General features: G+C 36.3%; 1 protein-coding gene across 5 annotated transcripts; it reads left to right on the top strand.

The window, feature by feature from the left end:
• Positions 1-3,956: 3,956 nt before the first annotated feature.
• Positions 3,957-15,046, top strand: CLEC7A (C-type lectin domain containing 7A). Of its 5 annotated transcripts, none has more exons than XM_004779734.3 (6): positions 3,957-4,148; positions 5,854-5,952; positions 7,187-7,324; positions 8,236-8,387; positions 10,131-10,249; positions 14,892-15,046. In XM_004779734.3, the coding sequence occupies exons 1-6, from the start codon at positions 4,046-4,048 to the stop codon at positions 15,025-15,027; spliced, it is 747 nt and encodes a 248-aa protein (XP_004779791.1). In that variant the 5' UTR covers positions 3,957-4,045; the 3' UTR covers positions 15,028-15,046. The 5 variants fall into 5 exon arrangements, with proteins under 5 accessions (XP_004779791.1, XP_012905014.1, XP_004779792.1 ...); XM_013049560.2 differs by having other exon boundaries at positions 7,208-7,324; XM_004779735.3 differs by lacking the exon at positions 7,187-7,324.
• The last annotated feature ends 2,795 nt before the right edge of the window (positions 15,047-17,841 follow it).

Consider the following 17,841-nt stretch of genomic DNA (forward strand, 5'->3'; position numbering starts at 1 on the left):
AATCAAGGGCACCTGGCTGGCTCAGGCAGTAGAACATGTAACTCTTGATCTTAGGGTCCTGAGTTCAAGTCCCATTGCTGGTCATGAGACTTGAACTAGTTAATCAACAACCACAAGCAAAATCAGAGATACTCTGGTTGTATCAATACTGGGGTAGTCTAGAGATTTCCCCATGTGCCCTCTTCTGTATCACATTTTGCTGTATCTTTCTCCCTATTAAAGAAGATGAGTTCAAGGGTACAGGAGAAAGTGAAAAACAGTCAATGCAGACATGTTTGACTAAAGCATGAATGCCCAGTGTAGCAATGTAATTACATGTAGCAAATGTACATTACAATGTAGCAATGTAAAAGTAAACACAATGGAGAAAGAAGAGCCACCATGCTTGGAAGAGAGAGGGACAATGCCACAGTCATCACAAATGAATAAACACAGAAAAAAAACTTCCCACTTGAAAATGATATCCACTGCCCTTTGTTTTCCTCTGCTCTCCAAAGGAAATTTAAAGACAACTTGGCTGTGATTCGGAACTAGAAATTAGAATTGCCAGTAGTTTGGTTCTTATAATTGCTTGTTTTCTATCCCCAACCTCCAATTAGACACAACTCTGGAGCACTGTAGTAGACATTGGACCCAGAATACCCATAGAGACAGAATCCCTGTCTTTTTGGACTTTATAAACTGGATCAGACAATAGAATTGGATAGTTTTAGGCTACAATATATGAAGGGAAATGTATATATTTTGCACATATATTATTACTTTCAAAGGTTTTTAATTATTTATACATTGACCAATGAGTATTTAATGCTAATGCACCATGAATCAGAAGCTAGTGTAGGTTCTTGGGATAGTTCTGTGAACAAGACAAACAAAATTCTTTACTCATGGAGCTTACAGACCTGTAAATAGGGGGAGAATAATTATAAACAGATGAATGATTTTCAAATAGCATGAAATGCTTTGAAAAAAAAAAAAGTAAATAACAATTTGACTCAGATTGATGGGCGGGCTCCCTGCTTGTATTCTGCTTCAGACTGAGGAATCAGGGAAGGCTGCCCAGAGAAAATGATGTTTGAAATGAGAACTGATTGTGCAGAAGAATCCCACATGCAAAAGTTCTGAAGGCAAGGCACGTAGCCAAAGTGGAAGGGCCAAGTCTCTCAGACAGGAGCAAATTGGTGTATTTTTGTGATAAAAAAAAAAAAAAAGAAGACCAGCAAGGCTGGAGAGGAGAAGTGAGTTGGGGGAGACAAACCACGAGAGACTGTGAGCTCTGAGAAACAAACTGAGGGTTTTGGAGGGGAAGGAGTGGGAGATTGGGTAAGCCTGGTGGTGGGTATTAAGGAGAGCACATATTGCATGGAACACTGGGTGTGGTGCATAAACAATGAATTCTGGGACCCTGAAAAGAAAAAGAATAAATAAATAAAATTTTTTTAAAAAAAGTTATTTTTTTTATCATCAGCATTATTTAACAATGCCAATGATCAAATATTCCCTGAAAATACCTTTTGCTGTCCTAGGTTTTGAATCATTTTTGTGATTATTGTTAAGTTTTACAACTCTGTTTATCTATTTATGTACACTGCCCATTCTTCTTATTGTAGGATTGTGATTAGAGGAAGAGATTCCTAGAAAATTAAAGTTATCATACAAAATTCACCCAATGGAGGGGCCTGGATTGATAGTAGAAAACCAGTTTCTTATTTTTGCCTGGAAGGTGTTTGCCTCATTTCTGTTCTGTTAGCAGGCTAACCTTTTTTCCTTGAACCAGATAAGCAATCTGTGAAAAATCCCCTGTTTTGCAAAGACTGCGTTATAGAACAGGGAGGCTGATGGACGTTGAGATTAAGATCCACATGACTACTTTGCAAGGTATCTACAAAAAATTAGCAAAACTTTCATGGCAGGTTAAGTGAGGGGGAGAAACTCACTTATTTACTCTCCATTGAACTCTTCCATTTTGATATGTGTTAGTAAGAACCTCAGAGCTCTTGGCTGTATCTCCATCCAGACTTCTGCACTAACAGACTTGACATCATCTGGCACCTTAATATCCCTAGGATAATATTGAAACCCCACCTCCCCCCACCCTAACCTCCATCCCCTGAAATGCTTGCCTGAGAAAGCTCAGTGCTTCCAGGAAAATTTACTGTTTGTTCCAGTCAAAACTTGGTGATGGACAGGCCTCTAATTCCCTCTTAGAACAGTCACCTTAGAAATGTTGCAACATTAATTCCTTTCTCTGACCTTTGAAAAGTAATTGAAGCTATTTCTTCAAGGAGCTGAGAGCCATCTCTCTGAAATGCAAACATCCAGGGAGTTAAGAGAGAGGACTCTCACTCTCCCTGTCCCTGTGGGAGCATAAAGATCTAATTTCACCAGGGGCACCATCTTGCTTTGACATGTATGGCTGCCACCATCATAAAGACTGGAGAAGTTTATTTCTCTCCTAAATAGGCACCAACTAAAAAATCTTCACATGAATTAAGACCCCTTAATACCACTCAGCGTCTCTCCTTTTGCATGCCTTTAAAAAGAAAGTCAATACTTTGTTTTGGAGAAGTTGAGTTCCTTCATGCTGGTCCCTCTTCTTCACTGTAATTGTATTACTGAATGAAATCTGTCCTCACTGCTTTAATGAGTGTCTGGGTTTGTTTCAGATGTCTCCTTCATTCTGCTTGCTTCATAGTCTTGTAAGTGGATTGAGTACCTTTCTGGTTTCCAGTCAAGATCAGTGTTTTCCATATGTCATTAATTTGGGTATTTTGTATAATATTTTAGTCCCAGAATTCTCCATAAGTTGTCACACTCATTTTTTCTTATCTCTAGGGGATTTGTTCCAAGATCCCCTGTGGAGGCCTGCCCTAAGGATAGTACTGAATCTTACATATACACTGTTTTTTTTTTTCCTTCTTCTTGTACATAAGTACCTATGTGATAGGCCTTGTGAGGTAGGTTTAGGCTGCTACTGACTTTCTGACGATACATCAGGAGGATCATCTTCATCGTGACCGCAGTTGCCTGGGGGTAACTGAAACCATGCAAAGCAAAAACCACAATTAAATGGGGGGACTATGTACTTATAAGTGTATGAAAAAATCATGCATTTTGCAACAAAAGTGCGCTTTGGTTTGATTTTTTGCTTCAATATTTTTATTAGCTTCTTAAAACTGGGTAAGGGACTAAAGTTTCTATATCACATTGTCTTCATTTGAAAATTAAATAAACGGGCACCTGGGTGACTCAATGAGTTAAGCTTCTGCCTTTGGTTCAGGTCGTGACCTTGGGGTCCTGGCATCAGGCTCAGTGACAAATCTGCTTCTCCCTTTCTGTGATCTCTCTCTCTCTCTCTCAAAATATAAAAAAATAAACTCTTTAAAAAATAAGATAAATATATACTATATGGACTTATTGGAAAATTGAGATTGAGTGAGAAAATATGAGCAATGGGTGTACCTAGCTCAGAGTAATTTTCAATAAATAATTACTACATTGAATTATCAATCCCTGACAAATTCTAAAGAAATTTGTTTCTCCTCTCTGTTGTTACAATGCCTCATTATGGCATCCTTTACATATTTGTCTGTAGGTTTTTTCTATTACACAATGAGCTTCTTCACAGATATCTTTTATCCCTATATCCTTAGCTCCTCGGCTCTACCATTTGAAAAGATGGGCATTTGATAAACGTTTACTGGATGAACAAGTACATGAGTAAATGAATGCATGTATGAATACACGTTTTATTTTTCTTATATTTGGTCTGAAACAAAGATTTGTCTATTGTGCTGCCTTATACTTTTCTTAAGACTCATCAGTCTTGGAAACAAGATCTAAAGTTACAAATGGGAACTTATCACAGCATAGTTTTCATTTCCTGCCTTTGGCTCTATCTGGTTGGACTACTTACTTGAGCTCAACTTGTTAAAACTCAGTAAATGCCTACCCCACATGATTTGACCCATACATCCTCTTTTGTCTTTAGAAAAGAAAAGGAGAACTCTCAAATGCTGTGTCAATTCAGGAACTCAGTAGAACAATGGGATCCCATGCTGAGGTAGAAAATTTGGATGAAGATGGTTATACTCAATTAGACTTCCACTATCAAGGCATCACTGGGAGACGTGTGGTGTTAGAGAAAGGTATCTTTTCTTTCTACCTTCAGTGTTCTTGTTCTCATCAACGAAAACACTTATGTGGAGAAAATTTGAGAGATTTATGATATGTAGCCTAAAAACCTTTGAAAAGATTTTCAGAACTCACTGAAGATTTTTGAAATATCTTTCCTCATTGCAAGCATTTGGTGACTATCAGTATTTAAATTAATTATTATCATAACAGAAAATACAATTTCTTGGGTGCCTGGGTGGCTCAGTCAGTTAAGTTTCTGCCTTTGGCTCAGGTCATGATCCCAGGGTCCTGAGATTGAGTTCCGCAGGGAGCCTGCTTCTCTCTCTGCTTCTCTCTCTCTCATGAATAAATAAGATCTAAGAAAAAAAAGAAAATAAAATTTCTCTTTTCTGTAGAAATAGACCCTTCAGCAGTAAGGAACAGTAAATAAGTGTGATGAAATGCAAAGATGTAAGAATTTCAATAGGAGTGACTTGTTGCTTGTTTGGTAGCAAGGAATAACTCATAGAATGGAAGTCATGGAAACTTAAATAAATACATGTGAACAACACCAGGATATTGAAGATAAGAAAGAGAAGAATGAAAAGAGAGGAGATAGGTGAGGAAAGAAACAGATTTGTGATTTTGTGGTAAAGGCCAAAGGGACTTTGGTCATAGGGTTTGGAATCACAAAATGTGTTTTTTGAGGTAAGACACTGATTCGGATGTTTTTCTTAATCAAATTGAAGTCTTTTGTACACTAGTGAGGGAAAATATATGTGCTGGATGAAACGATTCCATTTGCAGAACAGGAGTCTTAAACATAACAGAAAAGGAATAAAATATGGAGAAAGGCATTACAAGCTCTTTCCCTTAATAGAATGAGTCATGTGGTTTCCTCTATGGCTCTCCTATTTGACAATTCTCTGAAATGCTTGTAATGCTTATTCTCAAAGGGAGAACTATATCCTTGGTGCAATGGTATTAACATAAAATGAGTTCCCTCTTATCAGGAGAAAGATTATTCCTAAGTCTTGACATGAGAATTTGCTCTCTTCTGCTTTGTGGTAACCCACATTGCACAATTATTTTCCCTTTACCACGTATGCAATTCTTTTCTTGCTCAACCAGTTGAGGAGTACTAGAAAAACTGGATGATGCAAGAGGTAGGGAGGCAGATTTATGTTTCTATGTATTTGTTGACTAACAGTGAGTTATATATAATGTGCTAGTAGCCTCTAGACTAGGTGCTTTTATATGTTAGCTCATTTGCTTCCCACAATGAAACTCTGGAGTATTATTACCTCAGTTTTTCACAAAGAGAAATGAATAAACAGAGGGAATAATTTGCCCAAGGCTGTGCAAAAAAATAAGTGAAAAGAAAAGGTTGTCCTCAGTAACCAGGGCTATCTTCTATTTTTATAGAAGACAGTCAGCTGTCTGAGTGAGATGAGTGGGATTTCAGAAACTCTGGTAATGTCAGGACCATCAGTGTGAACCTGAAATTAGGAGTGTACAGATGTCAAGGCACTGTGCTGAAACTGCAGTTCCAGAGCTTAAGGAGGTATGCCAAATGTGAGGGAAAATTCAGATAATCCTAGATGACTAGATTATCTGTATGTCAGTGATTAGTAATTCACTTTAGAATTTTCCAGATTTTGATGCACTGTAGAACTGAAGTTCTCTGTGATTTATCATATTTTTTCATTTTAATTTCTCTTCCCTCTCTCTTCTTAGTAACATGTGCTACATCTCCTCGTTGGCGTTCCATTGCTCTGACTTTGGGAATCCTATGCTTGCTAAAACTGGTCATAGCTGTGATCCTGGGTACCATGGGTGAGTATTGGTGAGGGAGATCAACAACAACAACAACAACAACTCAACTATAACAGACATTCGATAAGCATTTATTATGTGCCAGGCACTCTTAAGAGCTTGGCATGTGGAATCTGTATATTACCCCAATTGAATCAGTGCTACACTTTCTCATTTTACTTATAAGAGAAGTGAGAGGTGGGGGGAGGTGCATTTTATTTTTTAGGGCCATAAACTAATTAGTGGTAAGACCATGATTAGACTGAAAAAATGCATATTCTTTTTTCTTTCCCTCCATTCTCTTCCTCCCCCTCCTCCCCCTCCTTCTCCTATTAGAGGGATCCCAGAGTGAGTGGGGGAGGGAAGGAGGGAAAAAGATTCTGGAGCAGGCTCCATACTCATTACAGAGCCTGACGCAGGGTTCCATCTGATGACCCTGAGATCATGATCTGAGCTGAAATTAAGAGTCTGAGGCTTAACCAACTGAAGCACTCAGGCACCCCTAAAAAATGCATACTCTTAACTATATTGCTCTATTGTCTTTCTTGAATAGCTTGTTTTAAGGGTGTGAAATTCCTAAGATACGTTAATGGTAGTAAACCAGGGGAAGTGAAGAAGGAAGTGCAATAAGGTGCTTATCTTCTTAATGAAATAAATTCCCTAATAAGACTATAAACTATTTTTACAAACCTCATGATCTAAGGAAATTATTTTATACTTAATCTTTAATCTAAACTCTTCTGAATAATACCAGGGATTACCTGAGGAACTTACTAAATAGATATTTTGTGATGGGTGAATGAATTCCTTTAGATTTTGTATCCCACATGTTCTCTTATCAATAAGATATTATTGTGCCTCAAAGAGCTCTCATTTTTAAATAACAGAAGAAAGATAGAAGATTTATTACTATTTCAAGTCTATCATGGGTCCAGTTGATGGTATTTCATGTGCCTCTTGCTTTCTCTTTTATATTCTTTATCTGCTTTGTTTTTCTCCTAATTTTTACTACACCTTCATGGAAGTAATTTTTTTCCCCATCTATTTATCTATCATCTATTCTATCACCTATCTATCTCTCTATCTACCATCTATTTTTACCTCTCAATCAGCAATGTGTTATCTATTTATTGTTAATAAAAATATACCCCTTTGTATTCCAACAGAAATATGGATCTTGGAATTATCATTTCAAATATATATAGTAGAATGACTTTTTTTTTTCTGTCACTATAATTGTTGTTGGTATATGAAGCTATTTGGAAATCCAATTCAGGGAGCAACCCATTGAAGAACGATACCTTTCCATCAAGAAATAAAGAGAACCACAGTCTACCCACACAATCATCTTTAGAAGACCACGTGACTCCTACCAAGTCTCTCAGAACCACAGGCAAGGACAGGGTTAAAAGATGAATGGAATTCTTAATCCAGGAAGGTTAATAACTGGGGCTAAGACCTGGAGTAGGGTAGGTAAAGGCAATACTTTTATGGGCAAGGATTGCATATTCATGAAAGCACACATAAGTATTACCTCAGTATATAGTATGTCCCTGTCATATATGCAATAAAGTCATATAAATATCCCATGCATTTGGCCAATTGACATTTTAAAGTAACAGAGATAGAATAGGAAATTGGATGTCAGAAAGGAAGAAAGGGAGAGGAAAGGAAAGAAGGAAAAATGTGCCAAGAAATAAGAATTGTATGTGAATTAAACATACACAAAGACATAGACCTAATAGATATAGTCCTTAAAACTCTAGTTATATTTGTTTTTCTTTAATCATACAATTTCATTAATTTTATTGCAACTTCATATACATGACCCTTTTTTTCCTCATTGTATCAAAATTGAGTATGATAATATTTTGATTTCAATTTTCCATCTCTGGACCCATACTTTCTCACTATTTATATCAAATAGATAAAAATAGAAAGTAGGTATTCTCTATAATGTGAACAATTGCTCTTATATGTTTTTCATTTGGAAAACTGCATACTTAAATGGATCTCACAACTCTAAAATAAGTTAACATGAAGTGACTGTGTATCTTGATGATTGCTTTTGAATTGATTTACTTTAAAAATTATCATGAGGAAAGGGAGTTCTGGACTGAAGGTGGAAGAATGGAGGAGAGGCCAGGAAGGAAAGGAGGGTTGACTGTCTAAAACTGTTTATGGTTAATTCATTTTTAAATTTTAATTGAATGAGGGGATTTCAATGTGGTCTCTTCTATAAAAATCACATCCCTATTATTATGAATTGTTATGAACCTCATTGTATTTACATTTTATTTCCAGGAGATTTTTCCAGCTCTTGTCCTCCTAACTGGATCATACACAAGAACAACTGTTATCTATTTAGCACATCATTAACTTCCTGGAATAGAAGTAAAAGTCAGTGTTCTCAACTATACTCTAACCTCCTGAAGATAGACAGTGCAGAAGAACTGGTGAGTGTGGACTTCACTTGTAATTATCTGTAGTCAATATTGAGCAGAAAAATACATAATTCCAGGTAAAGATAATTTTCCCTAAGAGAGGGCACCTGGGTGGCATAGTCACTTAAGTGTCTGCCTTCCGCTCAGGTCATGATCCCAAGGTCCTGGGATGGAGTCTCACATCTGGTTCCCTGCTCAGTGAGGAGTAATCCCCCCTCTTTGCCCCTCCCCCTGCTGATGCTCTCTATCTCTAGCACTCTCTCTCAAATAAATAAATAAAATATTTAAAAAATTTTACCTAAGAGAAAGTCACACTTAATATCCTCCATAATTAAAACAGCATGTATTAAATGGGTAAAATATATGGTTTTTTAATTAATTAAAAAAAATAAATACTTTCACTTTATTTTTTTAAAGGTTTTATTTGTTTTATTTTAGAGAGAGAGTGTGTGTGCATGAGGCAGAGAGTGGGGCAGAAGGAAAGAGAGTGTCTCAAGAAGATTCTGTACTGAGCATGGAGCCTGATGCAGGTCTTGATCTCATGACCCTGAGATATGGACCTGAGCCAAAACCAAGAGTCGGACGCTTAACCAACTGCACCACCCATGGGCCCCAATGTGTTTTACTTTAAAACAAATCTATCAAACACACTACAAGTTGCATGACTATGACAATCAGGCCACTACTCATTTTTGTGGGTTTGGATTTCAATTCTTAAATTTAGTTGAGTAAAATAGAAAATTCTCCCCCTTGTCATCATTATTATCAAGGGAAAAAGCAGCAATAATAATATACATTTATAAATCATTTACTTCTTGCAAGATACTGGGAAAGGCAAAGAAGTTTAAAAAGTAACCTTGCTAATTCAATGCTTACGTAGTTTCTAAGAAGAAAGAAACAACAGTTGCTAAAAGTTAAATATCTGCTTTTGGCAATCAATGATAGAAATTCAGAGAGAGATGTCCAGATACATAAAGTTTTACAGAAAAAGTGAGAGTTATAAGGCATCTTGAATGAAGGGTAGAATTCACTTGGGCTAGGAAAAGGCATTAATAGTCAGAAAACACTCTACACTATATAAATCTAAACACTCTGTAACTCCTACATTTACTTTCATTTCCTTTCAACTTCTGTGTTTCCATCCTGTGTTACCCAACAGTCGTAGTTCGCATGAAAATGAACGGAAGTAGAGCGCGACAAAGAAAAGGAATCATACTGGAAGTCTGTCTGGCTTTTCGATGTTCCCGTTGTTTGTCAAATTTCAGCATTAAACCTCAAATTACTTATTCATAGAACATGCAGTGGAACGGAGTTATTTTTATATTTTTATCTAACTCTGCAAAGCATTTCTTGACAAAAGTGTTACAAATTCATATATTCAATTGGAGAAGATAGTGGCCTGTTTTCCATGAAAATGGCCTCAGGGGTCTGTCATTCATGGGTCTTGTCAAGCAAGTTGCATGGAGGCATTATAATTTTGACATTATAGGTCTCTTTTTTTATTGGAAAACTAAACAATATTGACTTTGAAGAAACGAAATATACTTTTTGAGACACTCAAAGACAATCAATAATTGGTACTTCTCTCTCGGTTGATGCCAGTGTATGCCTGCGTTCTTCACCAAGGCGATTCAATCTGTGTTCTCTCTCAATGTCTGTGAGAGTCTCTCTCCATCTTTTTATCTCTATCATCTCTGTCTGTCTCACTCTCTCCATGACTCTTTGACATGTATTTATATTTATGTTTTCCTACAGGAATTTGTAGTAAGGCACATGTCTTCTCAACCTGATAATTCATTCTGGATAGGACTTTCTCGCCATCAGACTGAAGGACCATGGCTCTGGGAGGATGGCTCAGTGTTCTCTTCTAACTTGTAAGTATCTGAAGGACAATACTTCATACCCTTTCTCAGAAGGATAAGAGCATGCCAAGCAGTTAAGGACCTGATCTGTGGGCCACTTATGAGAATGAGAGAAAGAGAAATGGTGATAGAGAGAAAAAGAGTGAATCAGGAAAAAAAAAAAAAAGAAGAAAGAAAGAAAGAAAGAAAGAAAAAAGAAAGAAAGAAAGAAAGAAAGAAAGAAGGAAAGAAAGAAAGAAAGAAAACAAGGTAGAGGAGAACCTTCCAGTCAAAATGAGTTGAGTGGTCGTCTAGTGCAGCACAAATGTTCCTCAGCTTTCTTACAAGGGGCACACCTGGCACCTGTCTGAAGTAGTTCAGTTAGAAGTCATCACTGTTAATGTAAAATCGTGGTGAAGAGCATAGGCTTTGGAGTCAGTTCTCAGCTTGAGACAATGATTGGCCCGCTCTCTGTGTGAAATTGGATAAGTTGCTTGACCTACCTGAACCCCTCTTTCCTCATCTGTAAATAAGAATAAAAATAAAACCTTTTTATTAGGATTTTAAGATAAAGGAGATAAAAGTCAAATCACTTAGCATAGCATCCAACACCTAGTAAATTTGTGACACAAGTTACTATTAATTTTGAAAGCAACCATGTTTCAGACTCTATAAATTTATTTTAAACATATTTCTCATTTACATTATAAATTCTCCCTTACTGTGTGTGGATCAGCTAGGGTTCCTTAGAGAAGAAGATCTATACAGATCTATTGGTTCTGAAGACCCCTGACTGATCCACACAAGGAGGAATAACTGATACATGGAGATTTCCCTTTCTTTTTTTTTTTTTTAAGATTTTATTTATTTATTTGACAGACAGAGATCACAAGTAGGCAGAGAGGCAGCTAGAGAGAGAGGAAGGGAAGCAGGCCCCCTGCTGAGCAGAGAGCCCGATGTGGGACTTGATCCCAGGACCCTGAGATCATGACCTGAGCTGAAGGAAGCGGCTTAACCCACTGAGCCACCCAGGCGTCCTACATGGAGATTTCTTATGAGGAACTGGCTCACAAGATTATGGAAGCTAAGAAGCTTCCATATGGAAGCTTTCAGATGGAAGCTAATAACCTGCCATTTGCAAGCTGGTACCCAGGATAGCCTGGGGCTATAAATTCCCTTCAAGCATGAGGGGCTGGGAACCAGGGAAGCTCATGGTGTAAAACTCAGGGCTCAGGTAGAAAGAAAAAAGATGAACTACACTAACATGCCTCAGCTCACACAGTGAGGCAGGAAAAGACAAAGTCTTCCTCCTGAGGACTTTTTGTTCTATTTAAGCCCTCAGTGGACTGGATGATACCCACCCACACGGGGTGGGCAGTCTACTTTCCTGTGTCCACTGATTCAAAGGCTAATTTCACCCAGAAACACCCTCAAGATATAATTAGAAATAATGTGGAATCTGGGTGTGGTTAGTCAAGTTAACACAGAAAATTAACCATCGCAAAATATTGAGGTCTTCCTCATTGTAATTGTCATTTATTTTCTTTTTCATACCTGAAAAATATGAAATTATATTCTCCTTCTAAATTTCTGTTATTAGCATGTATATATATATATATATATATATATATATATATGTGCAAATGTCTGTTTTTTTGTTCATTTGTTTGTTTTCCCATTATTCTCAATAGGTTTATTTTCCAACTCAATTTCTCTCTTCAAAAAAAGAATTTTAGGTTTTGTTGATTCTTTCTCTCTTTCCTCTGTGTCCTTTAAAAAAATATATTTATTTCCGTTCTCAGATTTATTACTTTTTCCCATTCAATTTCTTTGTGTTTTATTTGCTATTCTTTCTAATTTCTTTTATGGATGTTTGACTCCTGAAATTCCCCCTTTCTTTTTCTAAAGTATGTTTATTTAAGGCTATAATTTCAATGTATTTTTATTATTATCATACTTTTTAATTTCCATTGTGAGTTGTTCTTTGACCTATGAGTTACTTCCAAATGCACTTCTTTTTTTTTAATATTTTATTTATTTATTTGACAGAGATCATAAGTAGGCAGAGAGGCAGGCAGAGAGAAAGAGGGGGAAACAGGCTCCCCGCTGAGCAGAGAACCCCATGTGGGGCTCCATCCCAGGACTCTGGGATCATGACCTGAGCGGAAGGCAGAGGCTTTAACCCGCTGAGCCACCCAGGTGCCCCCCAAATGTACTTCTTAATTTATAAATATCTCTGTGTTTATAATTATCCTTTTGCTTCAGGTCTTAGCTTAATTCCATTGTGGTCGGAGAACATAGTACATGTGATTCCAATCCTTTGACTTTTATCTGCTTCTTCTTCCCTTGCTGAGAAAAGTAGATTAAAATCTGCCACTGTGACACTATTTACAATTCTGTAACAATTTTGTTTGGCTGATGGTGTACTATTAGGCACATATAGATTTAGAATTTTTATACTGTACAGTGCACAGACCATTCAAAGTACTTTTACTTGTCTTTCTTCTCTTTGAAATGTTTAATAATTTTATAACTCCACTTTTTCTTACAGCAATTTAGAATTTACTCTTACTAATTTTTGAAGTTGCTCTAAATATTATAACACATATTCTTCACTCCTCAAAGTCTAATATTAATTGTTTTATAATGTTCTTCCTGGGCAATTTAAAAATATATTAGAATACTTCTTTACTCTCTGTCCTCCCTCCCCAATTTACATGTTATTATTTTTGTGTACTTTAATGCTTTCACATCTTTTCCCACATTTTAAATCTCTACATTTGGCACCTGTCTTACAGCTGCTGGTCTTTTATCATCACTGTAGGTGTGAACTGAAGTCGAGCCTGTCAAGAAGGATTAGTGTTTGCTTCTGCCAGTCAATGAAAGGCACCACAAACCTGAGAGTACTAAAACACTCTGCATGTTTTGTTGTTGTTGTTGTTGTTTTGTTTTGTTTTGTTTTGTCTTGGTTTGTTTTAAATACACTGGTATTATGGATTCAAATGGAAGACCTGTAAGTACCAGCTTGTGGTTCAGCTTCTCAGGGGATGTAATGTTTTTCTCCCATCCTCCACTTGGGGGCAAGATTGAGACAGGCACGTCTCTTGGTTCCTCTTTTCTGGTTGTAGTTTTCGTTTTCATTTACTCCTACACAAGAATTGTCCTTTGTTCTGCAGGGTTTTCTACTAAATTCCATCCTGGATGAATTTATTTCACAGTATTAGTTAAATAAATGTTCTCTTCACAATTGATGGCACCTCAGATTCAGTAAAAATATAGTCCTAGAAAACAGTAGATACATAGATTGATATACAATTCATCTAGATTTTCCCACATATTTATGATTTGCATTAGTTCTTATTTATTTCTGTCTCTCCTACCTTCCATTTCAACCATTTTCCTTAAACCTGAAGAATACTCTCTACTGTTTCCTTTAGAATTTAGTTCTGTATCTAATACTATTTTTTTTTTAAAGATTTTATTTATTTATTTGACAGAGAGAAATCACAAGTAGATGGAGAGGCAGGCAGAGAGAGAGAGGGAAGCAGGCTCCCTGCGGAGCAGAGAGCCCGAAATGTAGCTCTGTCCATACTCAAAAAAACTCTTCAACATCAAGGAAAGTTTTGGAGAATACCAGTCAAAATTCTCTCTGAGGCCTGAATCAAAGTTGTCTCATACTTTTAGCCTAGCCATTTCTACAAAAGAATTCTCTCAATCTTCCAGTCCCAGAGCCTCTTTAGAGCTAGATACACAAGATGAAGAGTACTAGTCCATAGCCTTTACAGTGAAACTCAGTGTTACCTTTTAAGTTTGAATAATTATCACGGCTCCTTCAGGAGACTGAAGAGCAAATAGAACAGAGTCATACTCCCACTCACCCAGGATAATGATCATAATTGTCTATCACTGTATTGTAATATAATTCTATCTTCAGAATGCATTAAAATATATAATGCTGAAAAAATATATATATAATGCTGTTTTCCCTGTCTTTAAATGGCCTTGATATCTATGATTCCTCATTTATTTTCTTCCCAAGATTTTATTTATTTAGTTCAGAGAAAGAGAGTATGAGAGAGGGAGATTACAAGCAGGGGGGAGGGGTAGAGGGAGAAATAGACTTTCCCACTGAATAGGGAGCCCAAAGTGGGACCTAATCCCAGGACCCTGGGATCATGACCTGAGCTGAAGGCAGATACTTAAATGACTGAGCCACCCAGGCACCCCTATGATTCTTCATCTAGTTCTAGATTCTTCTCAATAATAACTCTTCTGCTTGGTCTACTCACTAAATATACACAAAGATAATTTCATGAACTTGTTTTATTTGATAAATACACTTCTAGTTAAGAGGTTGAAAGATAAAGAACTGTCTATAGAATAGTAAATGATTTTTTTTAATTTGTCAGAAGCTTTATTTAATTTTATGTGACTAACAGTATTTTTCTTAACAAATTTTTGAGTCATTTTTATGTCTTAATAACAAAGGCTCTTCTGTTTCCATTTGAGAACTAATGCAACCTAAGTTCAAGTTTCTTTTTCCAATAATATAACCACTTAGGAAATTTTTTCAACAATATCCTTGCCCATATCCTTGCCAATTTATTTCAGCATTGTGTAGATAGTAGATAGTATTTCTTATATTTGTTCTAATTGCCTTATTATACTTTAACAGGTTTCAAATCAGAAGCACAGAAACCCAAGAAAGCTCATCTCACAGCTGTGTGTGGATTCACCTGTCGATAATTTATGATCAACTTTGTAGTGTGCCCTCATACAGTATTTGTGAGAAGAAGTTGTCAATAAAATGATTGGGGTGTCACTGTGGAAGACCAGAGAGAAGTATTTAAAATAATAAGAAGGGCAGAAAACAAAACAGAAAAGAGATATTTGAGGTCAAAATAACAGCTAAAAATATCAAGAGAGCTCAGCCAACTTTAATCTTAGATGAGAATGGAGAAGCTATAATTCTGCACTTGCCAAATGAATTGGAAGTCCAGTATTAGGTTCTAGTTAATACAGCCCTAGAAATGGAGTCAGGTCAGCTGAACTTATATCTTTTGAGTTAATATTAACATGGAATTTGCCATAAATCCTTGGTGTTTCAAGAAGATAATTATTTCTGGGTCTACCAGGGTTGCTTTTTGTCCTTAAAAATTGCCCCTGTGTTTCCATGACGTGTTTCTCCATGTCTAATAGTGTATCAGACACAGGTAGAAGGAAGAATGTATTTCTGAACAGCAAAAGGAAATGAAAAAATTATCTTCACTACAATCAGAGTTATTTTATTATTTTGATCATCAATATGGCTATGTTAAAAAAATTATGAAAAAAACCAAGCAACTCCATCTCTTTTTTATCCTCAAATAGCTCAGGGAATATGTCTGCCACATATCTGAGTAATAGGATCTTGTATAATGTGAAGTAGTTATAAAAAAGTATTCTCCATTGTAAATACTATCAATCAAAAAAGATCTGGTAATGAATATAGAACAACAACAACAACAAAAACAATAATCCAGGGGACTTGGGTGGCTCAGTTGGTTGAGCATCCAACTCTTGATTTCAGCTTGGGTGGTGATTTCAGGATCTGAAATTGAGCCCTGAATCAAGCTCCACACTCAGGTCAGAGTCTCCTTGAGATGCTCTCTCTTCCTCTTTATCTGGCCCTCTATGTCCATGCTCATGCATGATAAAATCTTTTAAAAAAACAACTATCCTATCACTGAGGTATTAACATTCTGGAAGGCAAAACTTGTCTTACTATTTTTTAATGATTACTGTTTTGCAGTTTTTAGAAAATTTTCAGTAATTACCATTAGAGGGTATTTTTGGAACATGTTTCCTTATGTGATAATTTGTCTTTGTCTTATTTTCTCTTAAATTTTCCCCCTGGTCCTGTTTTTATTTCCAAAGGGGACTTCCATATTATTGGATAGGGAGTTACATCCTTCTTTGGTTATTAACATATGAACGGAAATTACATCAAGTTGTTATGTGAATTTCACTGTAAGAAAGAAATGATAATCAAAGAAACTTTGGCTTCCAAATGTTGTGTGTAGTAAACATTATGACAGTATGCCCTCTCCTCATAAGAAAATAATGGTGAACTTGGCACTTGGGAAGAGGTAGTTTAGTAGTAGTTTTATGTTGAAGAATAAATTTGGGATCTTAAGTATTTAAAAATTGAAAAGAAGAAATAGACCTTTTTGATGAAGATTCCTAATGCTTTTTAATATACACACTCATATTGTTACCATATGAAAAGACATGTGGAAAAGGCAAAGATAATTTGAGAGTTAAATTAAGGTATAAGGTGAGATTTTGAAGAGATATCATGTCTTTCAATTTTGTTTTTGGTTTGATCAGTTCCTCCTGGGTCCTTAGGATGGCGTGAATGATTTGAGAAGTCATAATGATCAAAAATAATTCTGGATGAGGGATTTCCAGCTGTACTTAGAACAGACAACAATATTTGTTTTTTAAATATTTATGATTTAAAGATAAAAGTGTGACTATTACAAAATGATGGTATAACGTAAGATGCTCTATTACAGGATAGCATATTACCTGACTTGTTAATACTTGTTTATACTACAGTTTACATGGCCATGTACATGGGAATGAACAGGAAACATCCTTTTTTTCCAAGAGACAGAAAAGGGAAAATGTCTACTAGCCGAACTTCTGTCTAAAGGCTGAGTAACAGTCATGCTAGAGGAAACACTTACTGGAGGACCACCATCTTCTCTGGCCTGAAGTATTGCAGTAATTTTCAAAGTAATCTCCCAGTGTCCACCTTTGTCCTCCTAAGCTAATTTTTTAAAATTAGTGGAGTGATTCTTTTAAATTTAAAACAAGTCATCTCCGCCCTCTACTCAAAATCCCCTTGACTTCCCACGTACCTCAGAGTAAAACCAAATATAGATAAATTGAAATGAAAAGGAAGAGACCTTTTCAGTTGTCTGTGGGCCACTTTTTACTCTTTTGACCTAATCTACTTTTCTCCTCTTTGTTCATTCCATCTGGTTTCTCTCTTGTTTCATAATGACCTGCATGCTTCCACCTCAGGGCCTTTGAGCTTTCTGTTCTCTTCACCCAAATGATTTTTACCCTAGATACTGCAGGACCTGTTCTTGCACTTCTTTAAAGTCTCTGCACATAGAGCATTTTCTTAATGAGGCTGAGTCTGACTGCCATATTTACAATTACTGACCCTCCTTTTTGTATATTCTTTTTCTTTACTTTTAAGCTTTATCTATTTATTTTAGAGAGGGGAGGCAGCGGGAGAGAGCATCTCAAGCAGACTTCCCAGTGAGTATAGAGCCCGATGCAAGGCTCAATCTTACAACTGTGTGATCATGACCTAAGCCTAAATCAAGAGTCAGTCACCCAGATACCCAAGCCACCCAGGTGCCCCTCCTTTTTGTATATTCTTAATCTCCCATACCTTCCTCATATTTTCATACCTCTTATTATACTCTAATATGCTCTATTATTCACTTACTATCTTTCATGTTATCTGGCTTCTTCCATATAACATAGGATCTAAAAGACAGAAAGTTTTGTTTTTGATGCATCCTAGAATCTGAGAATAGTACCTGAAATAAACAGGTGTTCTATCA

This window comes from Mustela putorius, unplaced genomic scaffold (genome assembly GCF_011764305.1).
Source record: "Mustela putorius furo isolate JIRA1106 unplaced genomic scaffold, ASM1176430v1.1 tig00537227_pilon_pilon_pilon, whole genome shotgun sequence".
In the NCBI taxonomy this organism is placed as follows: domain Eukaryota; kingdom Metazoa; phylum Chordata; class Mammalia; order Carnivora; family Mustelidae; genus Mustela; species Mustela putorius.